Below are 24,866 nucleotides of genomic sequence, written 5' to 3' on the forward strand. Positions count from 1 at the left end.
CTTAACTAGGAAGAGCAGAAAGATAGACACAAAAACAGTGACAGACGACAGTGAAGAGACACAGGCAAGCAAAAGAAGTTCACAAACACTGCTGAAAAGGTGAAAATACAGTTTTCAATACATCAGTCTCATCAACTTAACTGCATGTGCCACCTATAAAGAAGACCCACTGTCAGTTGAAGGGGAGATGAGCAGCGTGTGAAGATGAGGGTGCATGTTGAGCCTCACTTAGCACACCTTGTTCAGTGGTTTGGGCCAGTAGCCATCAGGCTCCACAAACAAGCCTGACCCCCATGTGAGAAATTAAGACCTTCTGCACACTTTTGACTACCGACTGAGTCCTGCATGGACTCTGGCCTACTGTACTTGCATATGGCTACTGTGCTGTATATTTGCCTAACTTTGACAGATGCCCCTTATTAACTCATAGACCGTTGTTAGATTGCACATATTTTCATCCAGATATATACTGTGTATACTCACTGTAAAAGGTCTGTTGACAGACAGTACACATCCATTAATATTTTAGATAGACATTATTAATTCATAGATTGTTAATAGGTCATGCAATTATTCATATTTTTTGAAAAGTATGAATGGAGTTGTGACTCACCCATCCCCAGAAGTCTCCACATATTTGGGGTGCATGAACTATAGTCCTCTGCGACTTTAGAGATGTGGATGCACTTCCTTAGCCGTTAATCCGACACACAAATGAACAAAAAGAAACAAATATAACTGAGACGCTTTGTTTTTTTTAATAAAAAAGTGAATTCAGCTTTTCTTGTAATTTTCCTTAAAAAAAAGAAGGCTGACAATATAGGAACATAGATTAAGTAGAGAGACAAGCTTGGCTGTTCGGTGGTTGATCTGGAGTGAGGAAACAAAGAAAAGAGTCACTGTGTGTTCAGTAAGCAATGTAAAATGTCCCAAGCATTCGTGTCACTGCCACTGGTGACATGCGCAGTGGCCTTTGAGATCAAAAGGCCCTGCGTATAGAAAGCCACTTGAAGCACTCCAGATCCAACTCGCAACGCAGCTTGATCACCTGCACATATACTGTTCAAATATATCAGCTTGCATTGTTATGGTGTCTGTTTCATAGCATACATGAAAACCAACAGAAATATACAAAAGAGATGTCCAACAAAGTTGTGAAGTTGATAAAACTTTGAACATTGGCAAACTTAAAGCCTGCTACAGAGTGTTGAAATACAGTTGAATACAGCACCAAACTGTTTATAGAAAATTTGAAAATAATAATCATCTCAAATAACTGACTAAATATAACAAACACAAAGTGGCCAGTGAGTTGGCAATTGGCATTGCATTATAACAGTGAAATTATGTGGATATTGATTAATTTAAAAAAGAAAAGTAATTTCAGTACAGTATATTATAACATGGCATTCTCAACAGAAAGATATACCACAGTACAATCATATGCTACTCTAGACAGTAGAGTAAAGTATCAACATTACAGCGTGGTACAAAGTAGAAGTAGATTCCCCAGTTCTTTGCTGTCACCACTGTAGAAATGTCAAATTTAAACAGGTGGAAACAGGAAATCAATGGCCTTTAGGAAATCATCTTCCGCACTGTTCTGCTCCGTTAGTCTTTCATGAGAGACTGAGCTGCACCTCAAAGAGTTCCTATGACTCAAACAACATAGAAATGAAATTCATACTTTGTTGCATGAAAATATCAGACCTACTGTACAAGCTCACAATGTGTCTCAAGACGCGACAAAGCATAAAGTAGGTTTTTCTGTGCTCATGGCATCACTGGCATCACTGTATGGTGAGCCGTGTGCCCATCTTATTTAATTTCTTTTACAAATTACTGTTGAAGTCTGATGACCGGCAAGTCGTGACACAGTGCAAAGTGTGGCATACTATTAAATGCCATTTTGTTGCCGTCTGGCAGAAATGTTTTATCTCCATATTTCTATTTTTTATGTTTTTTTTGTAAATGAATACCCTACTTCACTCTTCATACAAGAGTGTCACACAAAATAGCACATCTACAAACTCACAACACGTATGAGCTTGTAGATCGGCTATCTTCACCATTTTAAAAGGCTTATAAAATAATTCAAAAAAGGAACGGTTTTGGACATAAAAGGTCTCCACCCGACAACAACAATATACTTATTCACTGCTGTGCAAACATACCAGATTTAAAGTATAAAAAAACTGTACCAGAATAAGAATTAAAAAATCAAGTTTGATACATTTCAATCTTGTTTTTGAATGGTGTTATTCATGATAACAAATTGCTCAGTTGGGGTACTGTACATTTTTATCCAGAATGAAATGGATTGGATGCTGAATCAAGTAAGTAAAAGTAAAAAATATTAATACTTTCAAGATTAGATAAATAAATACGATTTTATATGAACCGAATTTCAATGCTGGCTACCTCCTTTTTTCACTGTACATCCCTTCTTGCTGAAGTTGTTTTGCTGTGGACCATTGTCCTCCTCTCACCGCTGCCAAAGGTTTTGTGGCAGTGTGTTGTGAGACATGTTTTCACATGTCATGTCATAACATGATAAACGCAAGGAGATCTCTTTAAAAAAAAAAGAGAAGGTATCCCTGTATTCAAAGTGCTGGAGGAGACATCTCATCTGGCATAAGGTCCTTCTCCTCCAGTACTTCGAATACCATCTGGCTGAAACATAATCTCACAACACACTGCTAATAGACATTTAGCACTTCATAACAATTCACTTAAAAAAATATCAGTTACACCATGCCTTTCCTTTCCCTTTTGGCAACAGTCACAGTACATCTCTCGTCCTCCTCCATGTGCTTAAGTCTCTTAACTCTACTGCTCTTTCTTGACCCGGGGCCGGCACACTTCCTGTTTGCCGGATTCCTTTTGGTCTGGAGACATTAGTTGTGCTAGGTCCAGCAAGGCTTTTTGGATCTGAGCACCAAACTTATGGGCACCCTTCAGGGGACACAGAGAACGCAGAGATTAGAGGAAAAGTTTATACAAATATGTGAAATGTTGATATACATTTTTAGAACAAGGTAAATAACTAGTAAACCGTACTAGTAGACGTAGTCATAGCCAAAGTAGACATTGGGCCTTATCTCTTGTCATTAGAGCATTTTAATGATGAGAATAAGTACTAAACCATGTACAGAGCCTATAGTTCATTTGTCAATGAGAGAATAGTTGATGGATCACCAAAAAGACGCATTCATATACCGTATTTACATGTAGGACATAAAAGGGTAACTTCACCATTTTTTTTTACCTGAAGCGCATTGTATATATTGTGAGGATGTGAAAATCTAAAACACAATAACATGTCCCATTGTGTTGCCTGGAGAGCTTGCTCTAGCCACTGGCCTAACATTGACAACCCAGTCGGTTTTACGTAGATGTTATGCTAAGAATGGGCCCTTAAAGTCGCCCTTTAAATGCTTTTATGAAAATATGAATTTGTCAATAACAAAAAATTTTTTTTTTTCAACTTCAGTAAAAGGCGAGAGGCTCACTGGACACTGGATGCCACACCTCGGTGACACCCAGTACTTTGGGTTGTACTTACAGTGTCTGGACATGAGTGCTTGCAAGAGATGTGGAAGTTAATCATCTTTTCTCCCACAATGATGTAAGACACCCCATAACCATCGTCTGCCACCTAGCAGAGACACAGACAGTACTTAACCTCCATGACTCAAACACTACTCCCAGAGACAGAACCTTTGCTACTGAGCAACATAACACCCAGATGAAGTGGAAAAAATATATAAAAAACAGTTACAACAATGCATACATACTATAATACTAAATATTCTATAAAAGGCTACATTTTTTTTACTTTTACATTGTTTTTAAAGCTTGGAGCTAGGAAAGGTATGGTAGAAAATAAACTTATGAACCACTTGAACCCATCCATATTCTGGGGGAAACGTTAGCCAGAAATAGCCAATATACAAGCTTGTAGATCGTCCAAGTACAGTGTAACCAGGGGTGATCGCCATGTTGGCTTGTGGGTGGACACTTTTGTCAACATATTTGTTTTGCCACGGACATACAAAATGAGTGGATAATAATATTATCAGAAACACATTTATAGATAGCTCTGAATAACAGGTCTGTAACTCTGAGAGTGTTCAAATGGAACCAAATGGTCGCATAAGGGTCCGTTTGGTTACAGGGGACGTTGCAAATAAAACATTTGAGAACCACTAATACTAGTTGGCCTCCTAATGTGCCATAGTGTCATAATAAATAATTGCCATACATATTCTGAAGAAAACCTGGAGATTGACATAGAGTAATTGGGTCTTGTGATCAAAATAAGAACATCATAGTGGTGTGTAAAACAGAAAATCTAAAATGTGCCACGGACATGACCAACAGACTTTGCCACGGACACATTGTCCGTGTATGGACATATTGATGACCCCTGGTTGTAACTCCAGTCCAGTTCTCTAAGACTAGATGGGTTCTAACTTAGTGGTTAGTTTGAGAGGGAGGCACTTACTGGGCCGAAGCCTCCCCCACAGGAGATGTACTCTGGGTGGTTGACCAGGTCAAACAGCTCCACCTGCTGGACTGGAGTCTGGCTGGTAGACAGCCTCCACGGCTCCGACAGTACCTGAGTAGAAACACACACTCAGGCAGTCAAAGAATTGATTTGTTGTAGCTTTGTAAGTACAGGGTATTAAAAAAACTTTTACAGACATGAATAGAAATAGACCAAACACCTCTTTCAAGAAGGGAGACTCGATGCCGAGGTATTTGGAAACCACATAGAGACAGAAGAGGTGCCTGTCGATGCCAGCTCCAGTCATGGCCATGCGGTACAGGTTCTGGTGCTTCTCTGAGGCATTGCTGAACAAACGCCTGCACAAGTCTGACCCCTGGTGGAGAAAGGTGGGAGTGACCCCGTGGCATGAATGCTGCATTAGAAAACTGGACACCGTGGTTAATAGCAGTCTGCCCGTGGTTATCGCAAACACCAAGGCTTTCACACTTTCACTACAACATATATTTTTTTTTTTAAACTTGTGAATGTGAACTTATCACTGACCTCTCCTGCGTCCAGCGCTCTAATAAAGGCACAGCTCTCGTTACTGCAGGAGCGAACGGTCTCCGTTCTGCCTTCCCTGAACAGCCGGGTCATGGAGGCCTCATAGGTCAGACAGAACATCCCTCTGTCCTGAGGGACGAGAGACACAGAACCCCGACGGGAAGGACTTACACTTCATTTTACATCGGAATATTTGTTGTGGTCAACTGTGTGTGTGTGTGTGTGTGTGTGTGTGTGTGTGTGTGTGTGTGTGTGTGTGTGTGTGTGTGTGTGTGTGCGTGTGTGTGTTCGGAGAGCCAATCTCACCCTGAAGTAAGCCAGCTGAAGAGCCAGCTGAATGAAGGCATCTGGACTGATTCTACACTTCTTGATCCTGCCCTTGCCAAAGTCCCGAAAAGAGAAGACGTGAAAGTCCACATCATCCGCCAGAGCCTGGGCTACCGCCAGAGACTGGGAGACCTGCTCCTGACACTGGGATGGACACAGGCGTACGCACACACGCACGCAAATGAACAAATTAGCAGCTGAATACGCTCCAAAAATTGCTAAGAAAAGAAGAAGTAGACAAAGCAGCCAAATTACTTTAAAACCATTCATGTTTACCATCTAGTTTTAGATGATAATAATCTGTAGCTACATTATTATCAGTAGATTAACAGGGCTAATATTATATTTCAGGGAGGACTGTTAGTGAATAATCAGACTAATCTATTGAGTCAATTATAAAAAAATATTTTAAAAGAAAACATGCAAAAAAACAGCCTGATCATTTAAATTAATCTAAAAAGTAAACGATAAGAGTACCGGTAGTCTCTAAGAAGATCATTGATAGTTCCAAAATAAAAGGAATGGACCGCTAACCTCTGGGGAAATGTCCCAGTTCAGCTTCTGTGGTCGTAGTAAAGACGGATCCACCTCTCCTTTACAGTGGCCCTCCTCATTGTACCCAAGCCGGAAGCTGTCTGTGGCCAGAACATACTGGGGAGAAAAGAGAAGCTTCATTTATACTCCATTGCATGATGGTGTCGCTTGCAAAGCTAGCAAATGCTTGAAAATGTGTTATTTACACACGCCACGCTGAAGACAACAACGCTAGAATAAAGAAACCATGGATAAAGACAAAATCCGTTTGGGGGTCCTGACGGAGTACTTTTACGTTACTTCCACACATCACTGACTAATCCTTGCAACAATACTATATGTCCTTACATCGACTAATCGTAATTATTTGAGATAATCAAAATTATTTTTGCATAATCGTCATACTCATACATTATAAAATGGGCAGTAACCCATGCTCCTTGTAGTCACTAACCTCCCATAGGTGTGCTACCACTGGTGCATCGGCCCACGAGTGTTCTGCGTTCAGACCGTTCTTCCCGTTCCTGTATATCACGACTGAGAAGGACTTGTCAAACCACCTGTGTGACACCGAACACAAACAAATGAGTTGGGTGAACCAATGCATCTCTATTTTATAACTATAGTAATAGTTGCTACTATGCAAGAGAGAATGTACAGTGACCTCTTCAGATTAAAGCAGGACCAGGACGTCTGCTTTGTGTGTGCTCAATCTACTCAATCAGTGGTTCTCAAAGTGGGGTCTGTCCGGGCCGCCCAGGGGTCTTTCAAGGGGTTCCAGGGGATCCCCAGCCAAATTTGTTAATATAGCATGCAAATCAGTTTAACCACTTAATTTCTATTTTATACTTTATAATTGTGAAAAAAAAATGTGACAACTTTTATTTTTGTACACATATTTTCTCTTATAGGGGTCGCTGACAATCTTTTAGATTAGGATCGACGGCCAAACACAATTTGGGGATCCTTGACTTGAAAATGTTTGAGAACCACTGACTTCATTATCCCGCTTATTACATGGCTACCGGTACTTACAAAAATAAATCAGATATTTAAAAGATTCCAAAAACAAAGACGGTCTGCTATCAGTAAATAACAGACTGTAGAATGTCCCGACTGACCAATGAGAATGGACAATTCATCAAAGTTGTTTAATAAAAGGTACCTAATACGCTTTTCACGGCTCTGTACCTGTCATAACATTTCCCGTGGAGCAAGGACTTGGCATAGCGGTCTAGACTAGCCGCCGGGTCCTCTCCCATCATTCCTTGCTCATCATCATCTAAGGTCACAAAGAAGGCAGCTCTCTCAATGCAGTCCAGCGAACGCTTATTCACCCCACTGCTGAAGTACTCCTTCCGGGCCTTGGCCCATGGAATTCTGAGAAATGAATCAGAAGAGAAACTATTACTGCTACTACAATTATTACTATTAGATAAAGCATACAATGGATGCTTTTAAATGTCTTTACAGGCCCACGTTTTAACAATGGAAACAAAAGACACCCCTTCCCTTAAAGGGACACTTCACCCTTTTTGCAAAAAAAAAAAATGTTAATGATGTTTAGAAGCTTTAGAACACTTTCCTGGGGGTCTTTATGTGTGTAATATGTGGTTTTAGATATTTTAGATTGTAGCAGTGAGCCTGTTGTCTCTGATGTCATGGACACTGGGCTCACTTCCTTCCTGGACTACATGTTGTCTCAGTAAGACAGCTCTCCCCCTATCCACAAGGAGGAGCAGTGCACCAAAGAACTATGGGAATTGTAGTCCAGGAAGGTAGTGAGACCAGTGTCCATGACATCAGAGACAACAGGCTCACTGCTACAATCTAAAATATCTAAAACCACATATTACACACATAAAAACCCCCAGGAAAGTGATCTAAAGCATCTAAACGTCATTAACATATATTCTTTTGCAAAAAGGGTGAAGTGTCCCTTTAACTTAGCACCTCAATCGGGTAAGATAAACCTGAGGCAGGTAAAGGAAGAAATCTCAGGATGGATCACAATAAAGAGAACCAGGGCATAGACTAGAGCAATGCAATGGGTTAAAAGGATCCCTTACCAGGGTGGACAGTTTTACAGAAAACAAAGGACACAAATCCAGTTAACACGGTTAAATGCACAGTAAGTTGACATTTTAAAGTTAGGTGACTCCTTCTTTTCCTGGATCAACAACATTAAATGCTGTGCAAGAGGCAGAGTAGTAGCACTCTTGACAATACTTGATAATACAGAACAATAGATCATATAATAGATATGTGACTTTAGTAAGCGGTGGGACTGACCTGTCTCCGGCGGTCAGAGCTCCCAGCTTCTCCTCCCCGACAGAAGGAGGCGAGTCGTCGTCTAGGATCCTCTGGATTTGAGATTCGATCTCCCTGGGGGACAGGAGCCGCCCCGCGTGGTACACCCACAGCCGGAAGTAACGTCCTCTGTGGTACACCACCACGTATTCACTGTCCTGCCAGTGCTGCACCGTGTCTTCACGTTGAAAGAGATGGACGGATAGGGACGAGAAAGAAAGGTCATGTAGGTGTCAGTGGAGGCGAAGGAGTTTGAACCCCTGCTGCACGTGGGAGAGAGGGGATATGGGTAAGCACTACACTGTAAAATCCTCAGTGTTTATTTAACATTACTGTTTATTTGTTTGACGGGACACTGCATATTAATAATCGACAATATCAATATAATGTAAATACACCGTATTTAGCAAAAATGCTAATTTACATCCAGTCCCCACAAAAAAAAAAAAAAAAAGAGTACGATAGAGTACATTACATTACACAGGGAAAAGCATGAATGCAAAAACAGTGGTACAAAACAGGTACAAAAGGTGCAAAGTATATATCAAAGTATATATCACTCTTCCACTGTGTGATTTATCCATTGATCATTGAATTAAAGGTGCTGTAGGCAACAGTATTGCCTACAACACAATGTCAAAAGAATATTAGTCATTTGAATGTTGTGAGAGAACCCACAGCGTGTGTGTGTTATTCCATGACTCTGTATTTACTGCCCACATCACCTGATTAATCAGGGTACCTCTATGGACTGAAACTATGTGAGGGACATGCCTGTCAATCATGATTCACAGTCTGTAGCGGTGACTACAGACTGAAGACTGACCCCAAAGTAAGGTACCGACCCACAGGTTTACCCACAGAAGGTGTGGGTAAATGTCACATGAGAATTTGATTATAGCAAAAATAATTATACTGGTCCCAAAGAGAACGATCTGCATTTGCTATAGTACAGTACTTGAATACATGTTTTTAGTTACTTTACACCACTGAGAGTACAGTCAGAATATTTGACATCTCCTAAACTCTCCATTTGTGGCTCTGATCTGAAATCATGATTATTTATTGGGGATAGTCAGGTGGCAGGAAATGTAATTAATACTACCTGTCAGCGTTCCGGGGATTCGACACGAGTCGAACATCCGCTCAAACTGATAGGAACAGCAAGGAACCGAAGACCTCAACAACCACTGAGCGACAGAGACAGAGGGACCAGTGAAAAGGAAGGAAACAAGAGAGAGAAAGAATGGAGGCGACAGAGGAACCCATAAAGATGTATGAGAGAGAATAAACAAAGGGAGCAGTGGAAAGGGAGCCAAAAGAAATTGGAGCGTGTTTAGGGAGAGAGGGTGAGAGAACAGCACGAGTTAGAAAGAGAAAAAGAGGTTAGTGAGAAACAGAGCCTTTACAGAAACCTTGACGAACATCCCCGAGATGAGACCAAAAGAAAGATGAAGACAGATGAATTAATGGGTTGTGGGGTGAACATGTAATGACTCAGTGACTCACAGACACATCTCTGCCTTCTCAGGCCATACGTACACGCACGGGCACACACAGACACACACTTTGCCTTTTTTTCGTTGTCTTTACCGATTCCTGTATGCATATTGTGTTATGCAATGTTACTGGATAAAAATGTGTGAACTCGTTCTCTCCCCAGGCAGGTTTTGTGGCTGCGTGTTGATGGTTAATGGTGGCGTTATAGTGCATCAGCAGTGCGCACAGTGTCACTTAGGACGCTGATCGGGAATAATGCACACCTTGGTCGTATGCTAATACAACGTCTGTATGTGTGTGTGTGTGTGTGTGTGTGTGTGTGTGTGTGTGTGCGTGTGCGTGTGCATGTGCGTGTGTGTGTGTGTGTGCGCGTGCGTGAGTGCGTATCTGATTACCGGTCTCCTCTCCAGGAGTGCGTGTGGTGTTGAACATCCTCTCACACTGAGCAGCACACAGAGGAATGACAGTGCCTGGAACACGACTCTGGGAGAGGAGGAGAAATGGGGTCGGGGGGGCAGAAGGAGGGGAATGCAAAACCGAGGGGGGAATAAAAGGAAAAAGGAGGAATATAAGATGAGGGACAGTAAGGAAAGGAGGGGGGGGGTAGGAAAGCAAGAAAAGGAAAGGTAGAAAGGGGACAAAGGGTGAGGGATGAATGTGGTATAACAAAATAAAGGGGAATGGAGATGGATACTCCATGGCTTGCAGAGGGTGCTCTCTCTCGTGCACACACACACCCCCCCCCCCTCCCCTCAGGGTGGGAATACCAGCCCTACACATACATAAAACAAATGTGGATGGACCGATGCTCAATGCACATTAAACACACACATACACACTACATTGGAGCAGCTGGTAACAACATGAAATCTCAGATAGACAGTATAAGAGCTTTAGCTACTGTATAGGCTACTAGCTTAAGTATAGTATCGCCCCTTCAAACAGGGGGGGTAAACAAGAAACAGCAAAGCAGCAAACATTAAATTAATATGTGAGTCTGTGGTCTGTAATGGTGCTGTAGCTTTCATGGTGAACATTTGAGGTGGGAAAGCAGCTGAACTCACAGGTTTGATCTCTTCTCTGTTGAGTCGGCGTCTGTAGAGAAAGAAGGCATGGATGGTGTTCCCCGCCCTGGCCGACTGGATGGGTGTGGGAGTCACATACAGGAAGTCCTAGAGAGCAAGAAAGAGCGAGTGAAAGTCAGGGTCAGGTGCAAAAGTGCTCGCTAGTTAAACAAGCTACTCGGGGAGCAGACAGCTCCCAGCCCTCATCCACATAATAATGCACAGAAGTCTTGTATAGACGAATCCATGGAGGGGTGCTCTGGGCACAGCCTTAGCTGAGGTGTACCATTAAGCGCAGCTTTACACCTCAGCATTGAGGCCTACAGGGCACCTGTCCTACAGGGCACTGCTCCATGGATTCGTCGATAGCTCCAGGACCTATTGTGCAACATTATAGCTATAGGGAATTCAGAAACAGATCCAATTTTAACTTCTGACTTGTGGTTTTGTTGTTCAATTATTGTTCGATTAACCAGACCACGTCATGCCCAGTACATAACTAAACTAAACTAAATATCAGACACTACAGTTAAATTGCAAGATGGTGTACAGTACTATACAATACATTACATACAGTTGTGCTGTGCCGACAGGTGGTAATATACAGTATGGGAGCAAGAGGATGGTCCTACCATGCCATAATAGTTACTGTTGACCATGAGGGGGCTGCGGCCCCGAAGGTAAATGTATTCTTCCCACCAGTCGCTAACCTAGACACACACAGTACACACACACACACACACACACACACACACACACACACACAGTGTAAGAACAGACAGCAACAGAAGTACCCACTACATCCAATTTGAATTAATTATTCAAACTGCACTGTCGCACAAACATCTACATAGTTAATGGGATTTTAAATGTGCTTTGGACTTCTGGAAATGTGATGTATATTTGCTGCGTGAATATTTTGTTTAAGTGATAATAGAGCATAACAGTCGACCACTTACGTAGTTTGCGGACCAGAGGGCTTTCAGTTTGAGGTACCACTGCAGCCGGGGAGCCAGGCCGCTCTCAAATTCCGAGGCCAGGTTCGTCATACGCTCAAACTCAGCTGATTCCATTAGCGGACGCACTGACTCCAAGTACTGAACACATGTAGACAACATGAAATGCAGTGCAGCATTAGTTTAGTTTAGTCCATAACGCTACTGCTCAACAATGGTCAACTGGTAATGCCAGACCTCCAAAGCAAATTAATTTCTCTTTTTATGCAACAATTGATTGAGGTGTGGAGTTTCCCAACCTCCAAGTATGTGGTGGTAAGAGCTAAATGGCTGCCACGTGAATAGTCAAAAGGAATACAAAGTAAAGCAACAAATGCCCAGAGCTACATATCATAGAAAAAACACATTGCAGTGAGTACAAAACTGATTTAACTTTGTGTTTGTAAATATGTATTCATGTATTACGTAATTTGAATAATTGTGTCCAGTGCACCAACACTGCCCCCTCCCCCATCACCATGTCTCCCCTTCATCACCGTGTCCAGTGCACCATCACCCCCCCACATCATCACCATGTCTCCCCTTCATCACCGTGTCCAGTGCACCATCACCCCCCCACATCATCACCATGTCTCCCCTTCATCACCGTGTCCAGTGCACCATCACCACCCCACTCCCCCCTCTTCATCACTATGTCTCCCCTTCATCACCGTGTCCAGTGCACCATCACCACCCCACTCCCCCCTCATCATCACCATGTCTCCCCTTCATCACCGTGTCCAGTGCACCATCACCCCCCCACTCCCCCCTCTTCATCACCATGTCTCCCCTTCATCACCGTGTCCAGTGCACCATCACCACCCCACTCCCCCCTCATCATCACCATGTCTCCCCTTCATCACCGTGTCCAGTGCACCATCACCCCCCCACTCCCCCCTCTTCATCACTATGTCTCCCCTTCATCACCGTGTCCAGTGCACCATCACCACCCCACTCCCCCCTCTTCATCACCATGTCTCCACTTCATCACCGTGTCCAGTGCACCATCACCCCCCACTCCCCCCTCTTCATCACTATGTCTCCCCTTCATCACCGTGTCCAGTGCACCATCACCCCCCCTCATCATCAACATGTCTCACCCGCTTCACTGTGTCCTTGACGAGAGGCAGAGGGAGATTTGGCAGGGAGCCCTGGTAGCTGTAGAGCAGCGGCTGTCTGCCCGAAAAGATCCGCACTAGCGCCTGGCATGGGTACAGCGCAGTGGAGACACACACACATTATGTAAATGATAAATATTTAAACACACCCTGAAGCAGTATGGACTAGTAACATCATCGTTGTGTTAAAACAACACACTTTAGTTTAATGACACCCTTAAAGGCCAGTCCAGATGAAAAGAAAGAATATAAACATTCTAAAACGACACATTTAGCCTACTATGTTTGCCTATTATGAGTATGACATGGCCCAGGATAGGGATGCTATAAGTCAGTCCGCAACGCATAGCCAGGGGGTCCGCAAAATCATTCAGATTTATTTTTATTTTTGTGAATTATGGTATGTGTGATATGTGAGCTTACTATAATCACAGTAATCCTTAATCATATTCCATCGTTTAAAGGCTTTTGGATAGAAATGAAACACACTCCATGCAGTCACTTTCAGTTAGAGTGGTGCAGAGGCTGAGTGACTGACCAGCTGATGGTCGTTAACGCTTAATTGATGCATCAAGGAAGGCAATTCTTAAATAAATGTTCTGAACATGTGTTGTGACTTTGATTGAAAAGTGTTAATACAAATAGTTCCAAATATGGCATCTAAATGTAAGGTTGCAAATATGCTTATCGGTGTTGCGAGGATGAGGGGGTACCTGGAAATAAATCTTCCAAATTCTTGCCAAAAAAGTTTGGGAACCCCTGCTATAGGTAAAAGAAAAGAGAGAAAAATAAACCGTGTGTGTGCGTGTGTGTGTGTGTGTCATCTCTGGTGCACTGCTGATACGCAGCAGAATTCTCTCCACTCCACTGTGTGTGTGTGTGTGTGTGTGTGTGTGTGTGTGTGTGTGTGTGTGTGTGTGTGTGTGTGTGTGTGCGTGTGCGTGTCATCTCTGGCGCACTGCTGATATGCAGCAGAATTCTCTCCACTCCACTCCACTGTGTGTGTGCGTGTGCGTGTGCGTGTGCGTGTGTGTGTGTGACACTGACCACCCAGGCTTTGGTGGTGTTGGACATCTTGTTGTGCTGCTCGAAAATCCAGCGGTGATAGGAGAGGAGTTGCTTGAGGCAGAAACGCATGGTGAAGATGAGCGACAGCCACAGCATGGTGCTGAAGACCACCGCCGACACCACCGTCTGACACTGGCTACTCATAGACTGACTGAGAGAGAGAGAGATGGGGGGGGTTGGAATGGAGGGGGAGTTGGAGAGGAGCATGAGGGTAAAAGAGAAGAGCAGATGGTAAGGCGAAAGAGGCAGGGAGTGGAGGATGCAACAAAAGATATATAATTGGGAGTAATTGGAGGAAAGGGGAAATAGAAAGAAAGGAAACACCGATGAGGAGGCGAGTGGGGGAGAGAAAGAGAGACAGAATGTGACATGAAGCGATGAAGACCTATCTGTCTCACCACAGTGGTAGCAAATACATCCTACTGCGTTTTTCTTCAAATACATCTCTTTTCTCCTTTTAGAATCAATATGGGCAAAATCTGTCTTATGGATAAAATAGTGAGGAAGAACAGATACACAGAAAGAAAGAGGGGGAGTGGGAGACAGAGAGAGAGGTGGAATGGAAATGTAGAATGAAGAGGAAAAACACAACATAACAAGAGATAGACAAAGGATGAAAGACAGACAAATTATGAGAAATGAGGACAGTGCAGGAACATGAAATTAGGCTATATTTATTTAGGAATATTTGGCTTTCATGAATGTTACCTGACGGGCAGGTGCTCCTGTATCTTGGCTATGAGGCCCATGGAGGGGTCGGAGCGTGTGTATATGGTAGCCAGGATGGCTATGACCACGAAAAGCCAGGAGGAAGGGCTGGCAGGATACACTCCTGTTAGCACACCATTCTGTCAAAGGGGAGAGAATATAGATTAGATTATAGTGATTTGATTTGTGTCAATTGCACAACATTTGTTTGCGGTTCCCCCGTCTTAGGCAGTGCAGCCATTGCCACCAACGGTTGCCCATGGCAAACACATATTCTGGCAAATAGAGTTTGTTTTCTAAAGTGTTGTCTTTGTTTCATTCTTTTTTGTGTATTTCTATAAACATGCAGGGAAGCAACCTCCTATTGTTTGCTATTCACACAACATGAGATATAGCTGTCAGTGTCAACTAGATAAAGTGCCCCTCGGGGCACAGGTCTCCACCAAGGCAGGTCAGGTTGTGGCCTCCTGGTGGCGCTATAATAGGCCAATGTGAAAAGGGTGCCATTTCTTCTTACGCCTTGGATGGCAATTGGATGATTTGTTTTGCAAAAATCCACCTGTTGGTGGCGCTATGACAGGCCAATGTGAAAAGGGTGGGATATAATTCCTCAGCCTAGTAGGAAAGTCTGTTAAAGATATCATTTACATTGCACAATTCGTTCATGATTTGAGGCTTTTTGTTCAAAACGGGCCAATCCTGCAAGCGAATTAGGATGGAATATGAAATATCGGACAGATCCGTCTGAGTAATATAACATTTTTTTTTCAAAAGTCGGCCTCCTGGTGGCGCTATAACAGGCTGTTCTGGAAAACTTGCAGCAGAGGTTAATTGTTGGCATCCAGGGAGTGTGTGTGCAAAATTTGGCATCGACCGGTTAACGGTGCCGGAGATTAGCTGGTAACAGACGGACCGACAGACACACACATACACACACACACACACGGGCGGAGTGCAAAACATACTCTCTCCCCATGCCTTCGGCCTGGTGGAGACAATAAACACTCAAATGGCCTTGTACTGTGCTCAGACAGACAAGCGATGGATTGGATGGTATATGTATAAGCCTAATAGCCTGTATCCACTTCGGTTGGAATTTTGTATATTTACTTCTAGTGTGCGCAGCAACAAAAAAGTTTTGAGTTGAGTGTTGAGTTGTCACAACTGAATATTTGAAACGTTGTGCCGCACGCACTATTGATACCAGCCGTGCATTCTCCTATGACCTTTCTTGTCCCTGCCTAGTGGAAAAGTCAAGAAAACAACCTGCATTTTTCTCGCACTGCAGAGACACACAGGCCACACAAACCACGCACGCACACGCACCGTACTAGCAGCCCCGCCTGCTGCACTCAGCTCTCCTCACTCGACTTGACTCCTCCACTTATATATACAGTATATATAAAGTACTGTAGCTGCCACTAGTTTGCGGGTGTTAGCTTACTAAATGCAGAGCCTCTGTGAATGGTTTAGACTTTAGAGTGTCAAAAGTCCAATGATTGTTGTGCTTTCTCTTTCCATCTCTCCCGAGCATGATTTGGCTGAAAACAGCAGGAGCACTGTTTAGTACATCACAATAATTGTACAATTCAAGTAAATACACCATTATTCATTAGTTGTTTAAAGCATTAACTGTACATGTACAGTACACAAATCACTGGGTCACTGTGAGGATAGTATATCGCAATATATAAGTTCCCAGGACAGACGTTCAGATAAGGACAGATACGTTTCCCCACTAGAAGAATGTCTGTGCAGTGGAATTCTCTCCAGTGTGTGTGTGTGTGTGTGTGTGTGTGTGACGTGCGTGCATGTGCCATGTGTGTAGACTCTGGGTGGGTGGATGCTACAGTGGTGGAGTTCTATTCAAAGAGTGTCCCAACCCTACTTCTCTGGCGCACTGCTGATACGCAGCAGAATTCTCTCCACTCCACTGTGTGTGTGTGTGTGTGTGTGTGTGTGTGTGTGTGTGTGTGTGTGTGTGTGTGTGTGTGTGTGTGTGTGTGTGTGTGTGTGTGTGTGTGTGTGTGTGTGTGTGCGCGTGCGTGCGTGCTTGCAAGTTTCCTACAACTGTGGCTCACTGCTGATACAGTTTACACAGCTGAGCCCTGTCACTGCAGAGAGGGGAGACAGAAATAAAGATTCCCTACCTCCCACCAGGATGGAACAAAGACAGAATGTGACAGTGGCTTATGTGCATTCAATAATGCTCTTTGGCTTTAGTTTGAAATCATGGCATATCATAAGCATCTGTGTGCACAAGCATCAGGTTCTGTGTCATTTCTTGGCATGTAACAGATGCAGGAGCTAATATGTTGCGAGACATATGCAAAGATCACAGCATATTTGCGTATTAGAGAGAAGCGACAGCTAGTGCTGTCACGATGATGACAGCACAATTAATTGACAAGGACAGTAGGCATTAACGTGTTGGTGGATGAGTTCATTAGAGCCCGGCCAATATATCAGTTTGGCCGATATATCGGCCATTATTTGACATTTGTTTATCAGCAATTAAACAGTCGAACAATCTCCACCTACCTTGAGTCTGATGAGGCGCTTCTTCCAGGAGCGCAGGCCAGAGAGGTATATCTGGGCGAGGGCCTGGTGAGACAGCTGCAGGTCTATGCCCTCTGGGGTGACAGTGAACTGGAAGGCCACCGCCTGGTGGGCTTCTGCCATGATCACTGGAACGAGAGATGAAAAAGATTGGTGGGGTGTGTGTGAGTCGAGAACAGAAGAACAAGACAAGGATTCTAAAGGTCAGCCCCAAGAGGTCATTCTGTTCCTTAAATCCTACCAGATCTATCGGACTGATCAACTGACCTACAGCAATGCCATCCTTAGAGCCCTGCCACTCGCAGGGCTAAAAAGAGAAAGAGTGTTTACATTTTGGGGTCTGTAGGCTAACAGTCAGGGTGGGGGAGGGGGGGGACATTTCTTATAATGAAAAAGACATAATACCACTATTGCACTGTGCTGAGATCAGCTGAAAAGCTCAGTACGCCACAGCAGCAATCATCAACACTCTTGGCATTGAGTGATGTTATCGCCTTTTTACAGCTCAGCCTTCCCCCACAGACAACATGCATAGCATGAAACCGTGTATGTCCATATTTCCTCTTTGTTTTTAAATGAAAAAAAAAAAAATGTTTTATACTTAGCAGTGTCACGTAAAAGTAGCAACATTGTGGATCTACAATCTCACGGCGTGTGATTGCAATACTATTTTTGAAGTTTTGGGATATCTCTTTAAAATGTTGTTGATGTTTTTGCCTATAATGACATTCCCAAAATAGGGAAGTTTAAAGTGGTTAAGTCTGTCTGCGGGTTTATAAATATTTAACGAAATTACATTCTTAACATGAGCTTGTGACTAGATAATAATTGTGGATAAATAAAAGTGGAGCACAGGTTATTTTTCTTCCATTTCCTGAACATACATTTCCACCTGACAGCGATGATAGACAGACAGACAGACAGACAGACAGACAGACAGACAGACAGACAGACAGACAGACAGACAGACAGACAGACAGACAGACAGACAGACAGACAGACAGACAGACAGACAGACAGACAGACAGACAGATCGACAGATGCAGGAACACTGACAGAGAAACTTCAGCTGGAGAGCCAAATTGGCCGTCAAGCTCATTTCACCTACATGGTTCATGGCAGTGTTCAAACAACACCTGTTTAAATGTTAAGAGTGGATTAGCTGCAAGGCAAACAGAGACAATAAACATCATTAAATGTTTGGTGGCAATGCCAGAGAACACCGGCATGTCTGTGACAAACAGACTTTTAAAGATGGAGTGCCGTGATTTTTGTAGTTTTGTTTTGCATGTGATTATGGAGTTAACATTACTAGTCTTGAAATTGTCTAATTGTATTCTCTGCAGCTGTTTGGTCTTGTTTGTTGTTTGACTCTGTTGTTGTTACCATTCAAGTGCCATTATTTTATTATACTGTAATTTCTATGCTGATGATACCCAACTTTATCTTTCTGTGGCTCCAGATGATCCCTGTGCTTTAGACCCGCTGTTGACCTGTCTGTCTAGCATCAAATGTTGGATGAGTGAGAACTTTCTCAAGCTAAACGAGGATAAGACAGAAGTTCTCATAATCGGTTCTAGTGAGCAGAAAGAATCAATAATAAGCAGACTTGGTAACCTGACTGTAGAAAGTAACAGTAAAGTAAAGAACCTGGGGGTTATTATTGATTCTGAATTGAATTTCAATTCACACATTAATCATGTTACCAAGATTGCCTTTTTTCACCTTAGAAATATTGCACGAATCAGAGCCTATTTGTCCTTGGACGATGCAAAAACGCTAATCCACGCCTTTGTTTTTTCTCGGCTTGACTACTGCAATGCACTCTTTTCAGGACTGCCTAAGAAAACAACTGACAGACTACAACTTGTCCAAAATGCAGCAGCCAGAGTTTTAACTAGAACTAAGATGAGAGAACATATTACTCCAGTTTTGGCATCACTGCACTGGCTTCCGGTTGTTTTTAGGATTGATTTTAAAATTCTTTTACTTGTCTATAAAGCTCTCAATGGTCTCGCACCTTCCTACCTACATGACTGCCTGCCTAAATATGTCCCAAACCGCCCCCTAAGGTCTTCCACTGCCGGCCTGCTCGCTTTGCCAAAAAAAATGGCAACTAAAAAACACGGGGAAGCAGCTTTTTGCTTCTACGGGCCGTCGGTATGGAACAAGCTCCCACTGTACCTTCGTCAGGCAGCCTCTGTAGACATTTTTAAAGCTCAGCTCAAGACCCACTTCTACAACATTGCTTTTAATTTATCTTTTATTTTTTTATTTTTTGTTATTCATGTCCTCACTGCATTACTGCTTGTTTTTAATGTTGTTGCCATGCTTTTCTTTTATCCTCCATTTCTCTGTAAAGCACTTTGAGCTGCATTTCATGTCATGAAAGGTGCTATACAAATAAAGTTTTATTATTATTACTTGTATGTACTGTATGTTAGTGTTTTGTTTTTTGTTTGTTTTTCATTCTAAGTAATTGTATTGTATTGTCTGTATTATGTACTATGTGTACAATTGGTACACATAGTACATGCATACACCTCCCTAATGATCTGGTTTCAGTATTTATTTTTATTGTCTCTATATTATTAAGGTTATTGTAGCAGTCAATTTATATTGGGGGTCGGGAGGGGGCGGGGGTCCTGAGACATTGCCAAAGCATTTCTGGGGGTCCCCGGCCAAAAACGTTGAGAACCCCTGGTCTAATAGACCCCAGGTGTGGTTATAATATTCAAATATGTCTTCCCTGTGTATTTTGTTTTTTTCCTGAAAGCTGAAAGCCTTTGAGTCAAAAGGCCCAATCGAAATTACACCATTTTAGTGACATCATAACCCTAACCCCTCCCACATTATCATACAACAACAGATGTGGGCGAGGCTTAAGATCAGGTGGGTGGTGCTAAGGTGAAAACCATGTATACTTAATGAACTGGTGGGTGTGGCCACATAAAAACATAATTAACACTTGCTGTACACTTTTTTGAAATAAATCTTCCTCCTAGTATAATCATAATACTTGATGATCATGTTTTAGGGGTGGAAAAAAAATCACGGCACTCCATATTTAACAGCTCATCTCAACTGCTTCGTTTGACTGAAAAAATAATAAGCAGGGCCACCTTGTGAATTTGGTAGTACAGACAAGTAGTCCTTTCTGTCCTGACACAGTATACACTATACACACACACTCGAAATCTGATGACTAAGCGAGAGGACACCATAATATATGGACAAGACCTTCTTCACAGCTACGTTTATATCGTCAAAGGTGCCCTCGTTGATTGGAAGAGACAATAACTAAAACATAAACAAGAGAGAGTGAGTGTCACATTTTGAATCAGCCCACAGTCACAGCTTGGTTTTTTGAGTTGTGACTCGAAATTCAATCAGCTACATTGCAACCAAACAGCTAAATGTAGACTGGCTCCCAAAGGTTGCAGTGCATGCTGAATAATGACTGATGGGTGGATCTATTAAATGCACTGGTTGAGTTTGCGTCCGCATGATGATAATCTGATGCTCGGATATTAGAAGATGCTCAGGAGACACATAATAGTGTATAACTGTACAGTATATTAGTCATTATTAAGGTCAGCATGACGTTGTTGGAGGTTGATGGGTTGGTGTGTTGACTGACTGTCTGGTTGATATTGGTTAAGCCTATTATGGCTTCAACCACACAAAGGGAATTGATTGATTTCCCTCCACAAATAGGCTAATGCCCTGAGGTTCAGGCAGTCTGACTATGGACAGTGGACAAAACGCATCTAAAAATGGCAAATGACCACACAGACAATACAGGCACACTTCTTGCATACCACACATCATGCGCATGAAAAACCATGCACGCGCGCGCACACGCACACACACACACATTCTGTGCCAAGGACTCACAGCAGTGAATTTCAGCCATGGTTAGTCCAGAGACTTTCTTTGGGTGCCAGCACAGGACGAAACTACAAAAAAAAACAACTTGCACCTTCTGTTCAGTTCAGCACTGGCGATGGATTACAAAATGTTGTTGGCCCTGGGTAGATTTTTGGTTGAAAATAAATACAGAATCAAGAGAGCTTTAGCACACAGCAGCATAGCGCTGCGTGCTAATCCCTCTCTGGCAAACTCCAATTCTGCAACTCGATGTGGAGCTTACCTTTTCTATGGATTTTGTTATAGAAGAAAATGACAGACAATGACAAACGTCGAGCCATAGGGCTTTTGTGATTAGGTTACAGGCTTAGTGCTATTTGGTACAGTAAACAACAGCGAGTACAATATGAGCCTGCTCTGGGTAGAAGTAAATGCCTGTCTCAAAAGATACGACAGGATAATCAAGTGCCTGTCTGACGATGTGACTTATACTATGGAGGTTTGACTCCACACAGAGAGCTGGGTTCGACTCAGTACATTTACTTGAGGACTAATGCACAGTTTTGCCCGTGCTTCTCTCTTCTCTCTGATAAATATCCAGAGTTATGCCTGCCTGCAAACAGCAACAAGCGTTTTCAATCCATTCTTCCATCTTCGAACACTGTGTCGCATGGAAAACTACCAGGCAGAGAGCGGAATGGAACAGCAGGGAGAGAGAGCGAAGATTCAGTGATAATTCAGTGAGTTCTCTGGACATAATCTTTCTAAATCTACATTTTACTTCCTTGGGCTGTATTTTTCGTGTCTTAAGTACCAGGTCTTATTACTTAACTTAAGACCTGGAGGCGTGATCAATGCAATTTGGCTATTCTGAGTGGCCAAAGAGCATTGACCACGCCTCCAGGTCTTAAGTTAAGTAATAAGACCTGGTACTTAAGACACGCAAAATACAGCTATCTCTTTTACAGTAAGTTAGACATTTGGCACATGATGTGACATCACATGAGACACACACAACCAAACACACCAATTCCCATACAGCCTGACCGATAAGATGAAGGAAATTAAAGGAAAAATAAATCATCATCACTATGGCAACAAGCAAGTGACTTCTTCAGGCTGCTGACCTCATGATTATGTAGAGGCATTTGCATACTGTGGCACACAAAACAGGGATTCTTCTAATGGGCAAATAACACAAGATTTCAGGGTGTGTAAGTGATATTTGTGGGTTAAAACAAAAGGTGTTTTGTGAAGAGGTTAAAGGTCTATGTTCTGATAATAATCTGTGCTAGCTATGGAGTGTTCAGTAACAGGGGTTTCCGGGTCTTTCCATCTCTGAAAGAAAATCAATAAACTGGACATACATTTTCAGATGGGTTGCCAATGTCATCCAATCAGGAGAGAGCAAGCATTTATTAGCTTCAATTTTATAGTGTTCCTCATTCCTTTGTGTCATCTCTTCTAATTGCACTTGTTTATCCTGTATCCAATTTTCAATTTACCTTTTAGCATTTGCATAAGCCTGCAAGGTCATCAAGGCTAGGGCAAGTGCTACGGACTAAGGTGGAATCTGAAGAGGTGACTCAAGATACTGTATGAAGGTGCCATACCTTTGGTTGCTTTGTATAGTGTTTTGTACTCGGGCAGTAACTGGGAGCTAATGGAGACTCCCAGTTATATTCTCTTTCCTGATTACATAAAATTAGTATCCCGACCTGGAAAATTTGCTAAAGAGAGACTGGTTACAAATACTCTAACTCTATAGCAATGATTGCTATCAGAATATAGAGACATACCCATTGTAAGAAAAATAAAACCAATTATCACTTACAGTAGTGCAGTGTGCACCTTTAAAATATGGGAATACACACCTTTTTTGCACAGTGTGACTTTATGTCTGTGTGGCTTTATGTCCAGTGTGGCTTTATAATATTTTCCACAATATCATTACCATTCTCTGCTAATTACAGAACTGTGAGCTATCAGCTGATGTCACATGAGTCTTGGTTCTCTCTCATCTCTGGGTCTGTGTAAGAGTTACACATACTGATTTGTCATAGGCCAGAAAACTATAAGTGGCATTACAATTCAAGTGCAAGAACTAGACAGAAAGTAACTTTTTTAGTTGTAGTTTTACTGTGAGCTATTGTCTTTTTTTGTCAATGTTTCATTTGATTTAATTAGTAATTTTAAGTGACCTATGGTCTAGCATTTATTGCAGCTCTGCTCTGTCATTATGAGAACAGAACAAGACGTCCTGCATCTGCCAGTCAATAATTTCCCTCTGATGCTTTGCATGTCTTTATTTAGTCTGTTCTGCAAACATCTCCAAATGCACATTAAATTCACACATTTGAGAATGGAGAACCCATCAATGTTGCAAAGGAAATGCTCTTCTTGATGCTAACATTTAACTATAACACATTAGAGGAAACGGTGACATATTACAAAGCTGAGTCTGACCTGACCTACTGCATATATAAAGTAGAAGTAGATGATTGATAGCCTGTATAGTAACTGTACTGTACAGTCTTCTGTACATATGGCCGTTCCCACAATGTGAACACACATTCACACAACGTAGAGTAAGCAATGTTGATTTGATCAGTCAACATTGAAGCAATGTGGATCAAATCTAAATAAATATAGCCTACATGCACAGTGAGTCATATCGCGTAACGAAAGTCCTATGGTGGCAAAACTGGTCAACTTGAACGGATGAACTTGAGGAATGAATAGTCATATGTAATAACACAAGTTGTTCATGTTTAGTTTACCCCAAGCAAAAGGAAACACGTGCATATACTATAACTATACCATTGGCAAATGTCACCAACTATTGTTATTGCTTTATTTATGCTACAATTAATGTTGCCACGTTTATATCCACCACAGTCACTGCTGTTGTGTTGAGCCTTCCAACGGTTACGAGGGAAACTATGGACGCTCTTCCCACAGACAGCGTACATTCTTATGAATGGTTGTGATGGAAACCTACCACCATTTGATGTGTGACCACGTACTGACCACAAATACACACACATTGATTCAACTATGCTATTTCAATAAACCAAAAGAACACACAAAACATCGCGACGCGAGCCCTGCCCAATTAAGCATGCCATTCGTCTGTATTATTGTTATTATTATGATTTATATATAATAAATTCATAATCATTACCAAGTAGGCTAGTTTAGTGTTTCCATCTGTCGCCCATGCACAAACCCTACTACGACACGCTAGCATCGGTGAAGCTAACCGGTGGACCGCCTCTCTCAGTCTAAACGCGTCCAACAACGCCATCATTTCATTCCTATGCTACCTGGGATGCACAAATAACACGCCGTACGTCAAGTAAAATGCTGTTTTGTCAGCAGCGTACCTGTCTAGTTTATGGACAACGAAAATCCGAGAAGTCAGTCAGACAGTCATGCAGCAACAGCAGCAACAGCAACAGCAGGGGATCCGCTGTGGCCCGTGACGTCTTCTCTTCTCTCTCTTGCAGTTGCAGCCTCCTCCTCCGGCTCCACCTCAGACTCCCCTCTCTCTCCTTCCACTCCACCTCCTCTAGTGTGCTGCTGTGTGCTGTGTGCCTGCCTGGGACCGAGCCGAGGCTATCTCTGGAGTGGATAGATACCCGCGCGGCGCGCGCACTTGTTCTCAGACTGTGGACTGTGGCTCAGGAGGTAGAGCAGGTCGTCCAATGATCCATGGGTCGGCGGTTCGAATCCCGGCTCCTCCTGTCTACATGTC

General features: G+C 42.7%; 1 protein-coding gene across 1 annotated transcript; it reads right to left on the reverse strand.

Annotated features, from left to right (window-relative positions):
- Window positions 1-742: 742 nt before the first annotated feature.
- Window positions 743-24,659, reverse strand: LOC308333334 (carnitine O-palmitoyltransferase 1, liver isoform-like). The gene is made up of 19 exons (XM_080789682.1): window positions 24,496-24,659; window positions 17,222-17,367; window positions 14,681-14,820; window positions 13,952-14,123; window positions 12,887-12,988; window positions 11,751-11,888; window positions 11,424-11,501; window positions 10,792-10,899; window positions 10,123-10,210; window positions 8,210-8,405; window positions 7,109-7,297; window positions 6,372-6,477; window positions 5,918-6,034; window positions 5,363-5,527; window positions 5,057-5,185; window positions 4,731-4,886; window positions 4,508-4,621; window positions 3,566-3,658; window positions 743-2,955 (listed from the first exon to the last, which is right to left on the reverse strand). The coding sequence occupies exons 2-19, from the start codon at window positions 17,360-17,362 to the stop codon at window positions 2,830-2,832; spliced, it is 2,358 nt and encodes a 785-aa protein (XP_080645808.1). The 5' UTR covers window positions 17,363-17,367; window positions 24,496-24,659; the 3' UTR covers window positions 743-2,829.
- Between the last annotated feature and the right edge of the window lie 207 nt (window positions 24,660-24,866).

The sequence above is a fragment of the Protomyctophum bolini genome, assembly GCF_963924005.1.
Source record: "Protomyctophum bolini genome assembly, chromosome: 18".
In the NCBI taxonomy this organism is placed as follows: Eukaryota; Metazoa; Chordata; class Actinopteri; order Myctophiformes; family Myctophidae; genus Protomyctophum; species Protomyctophum bolini.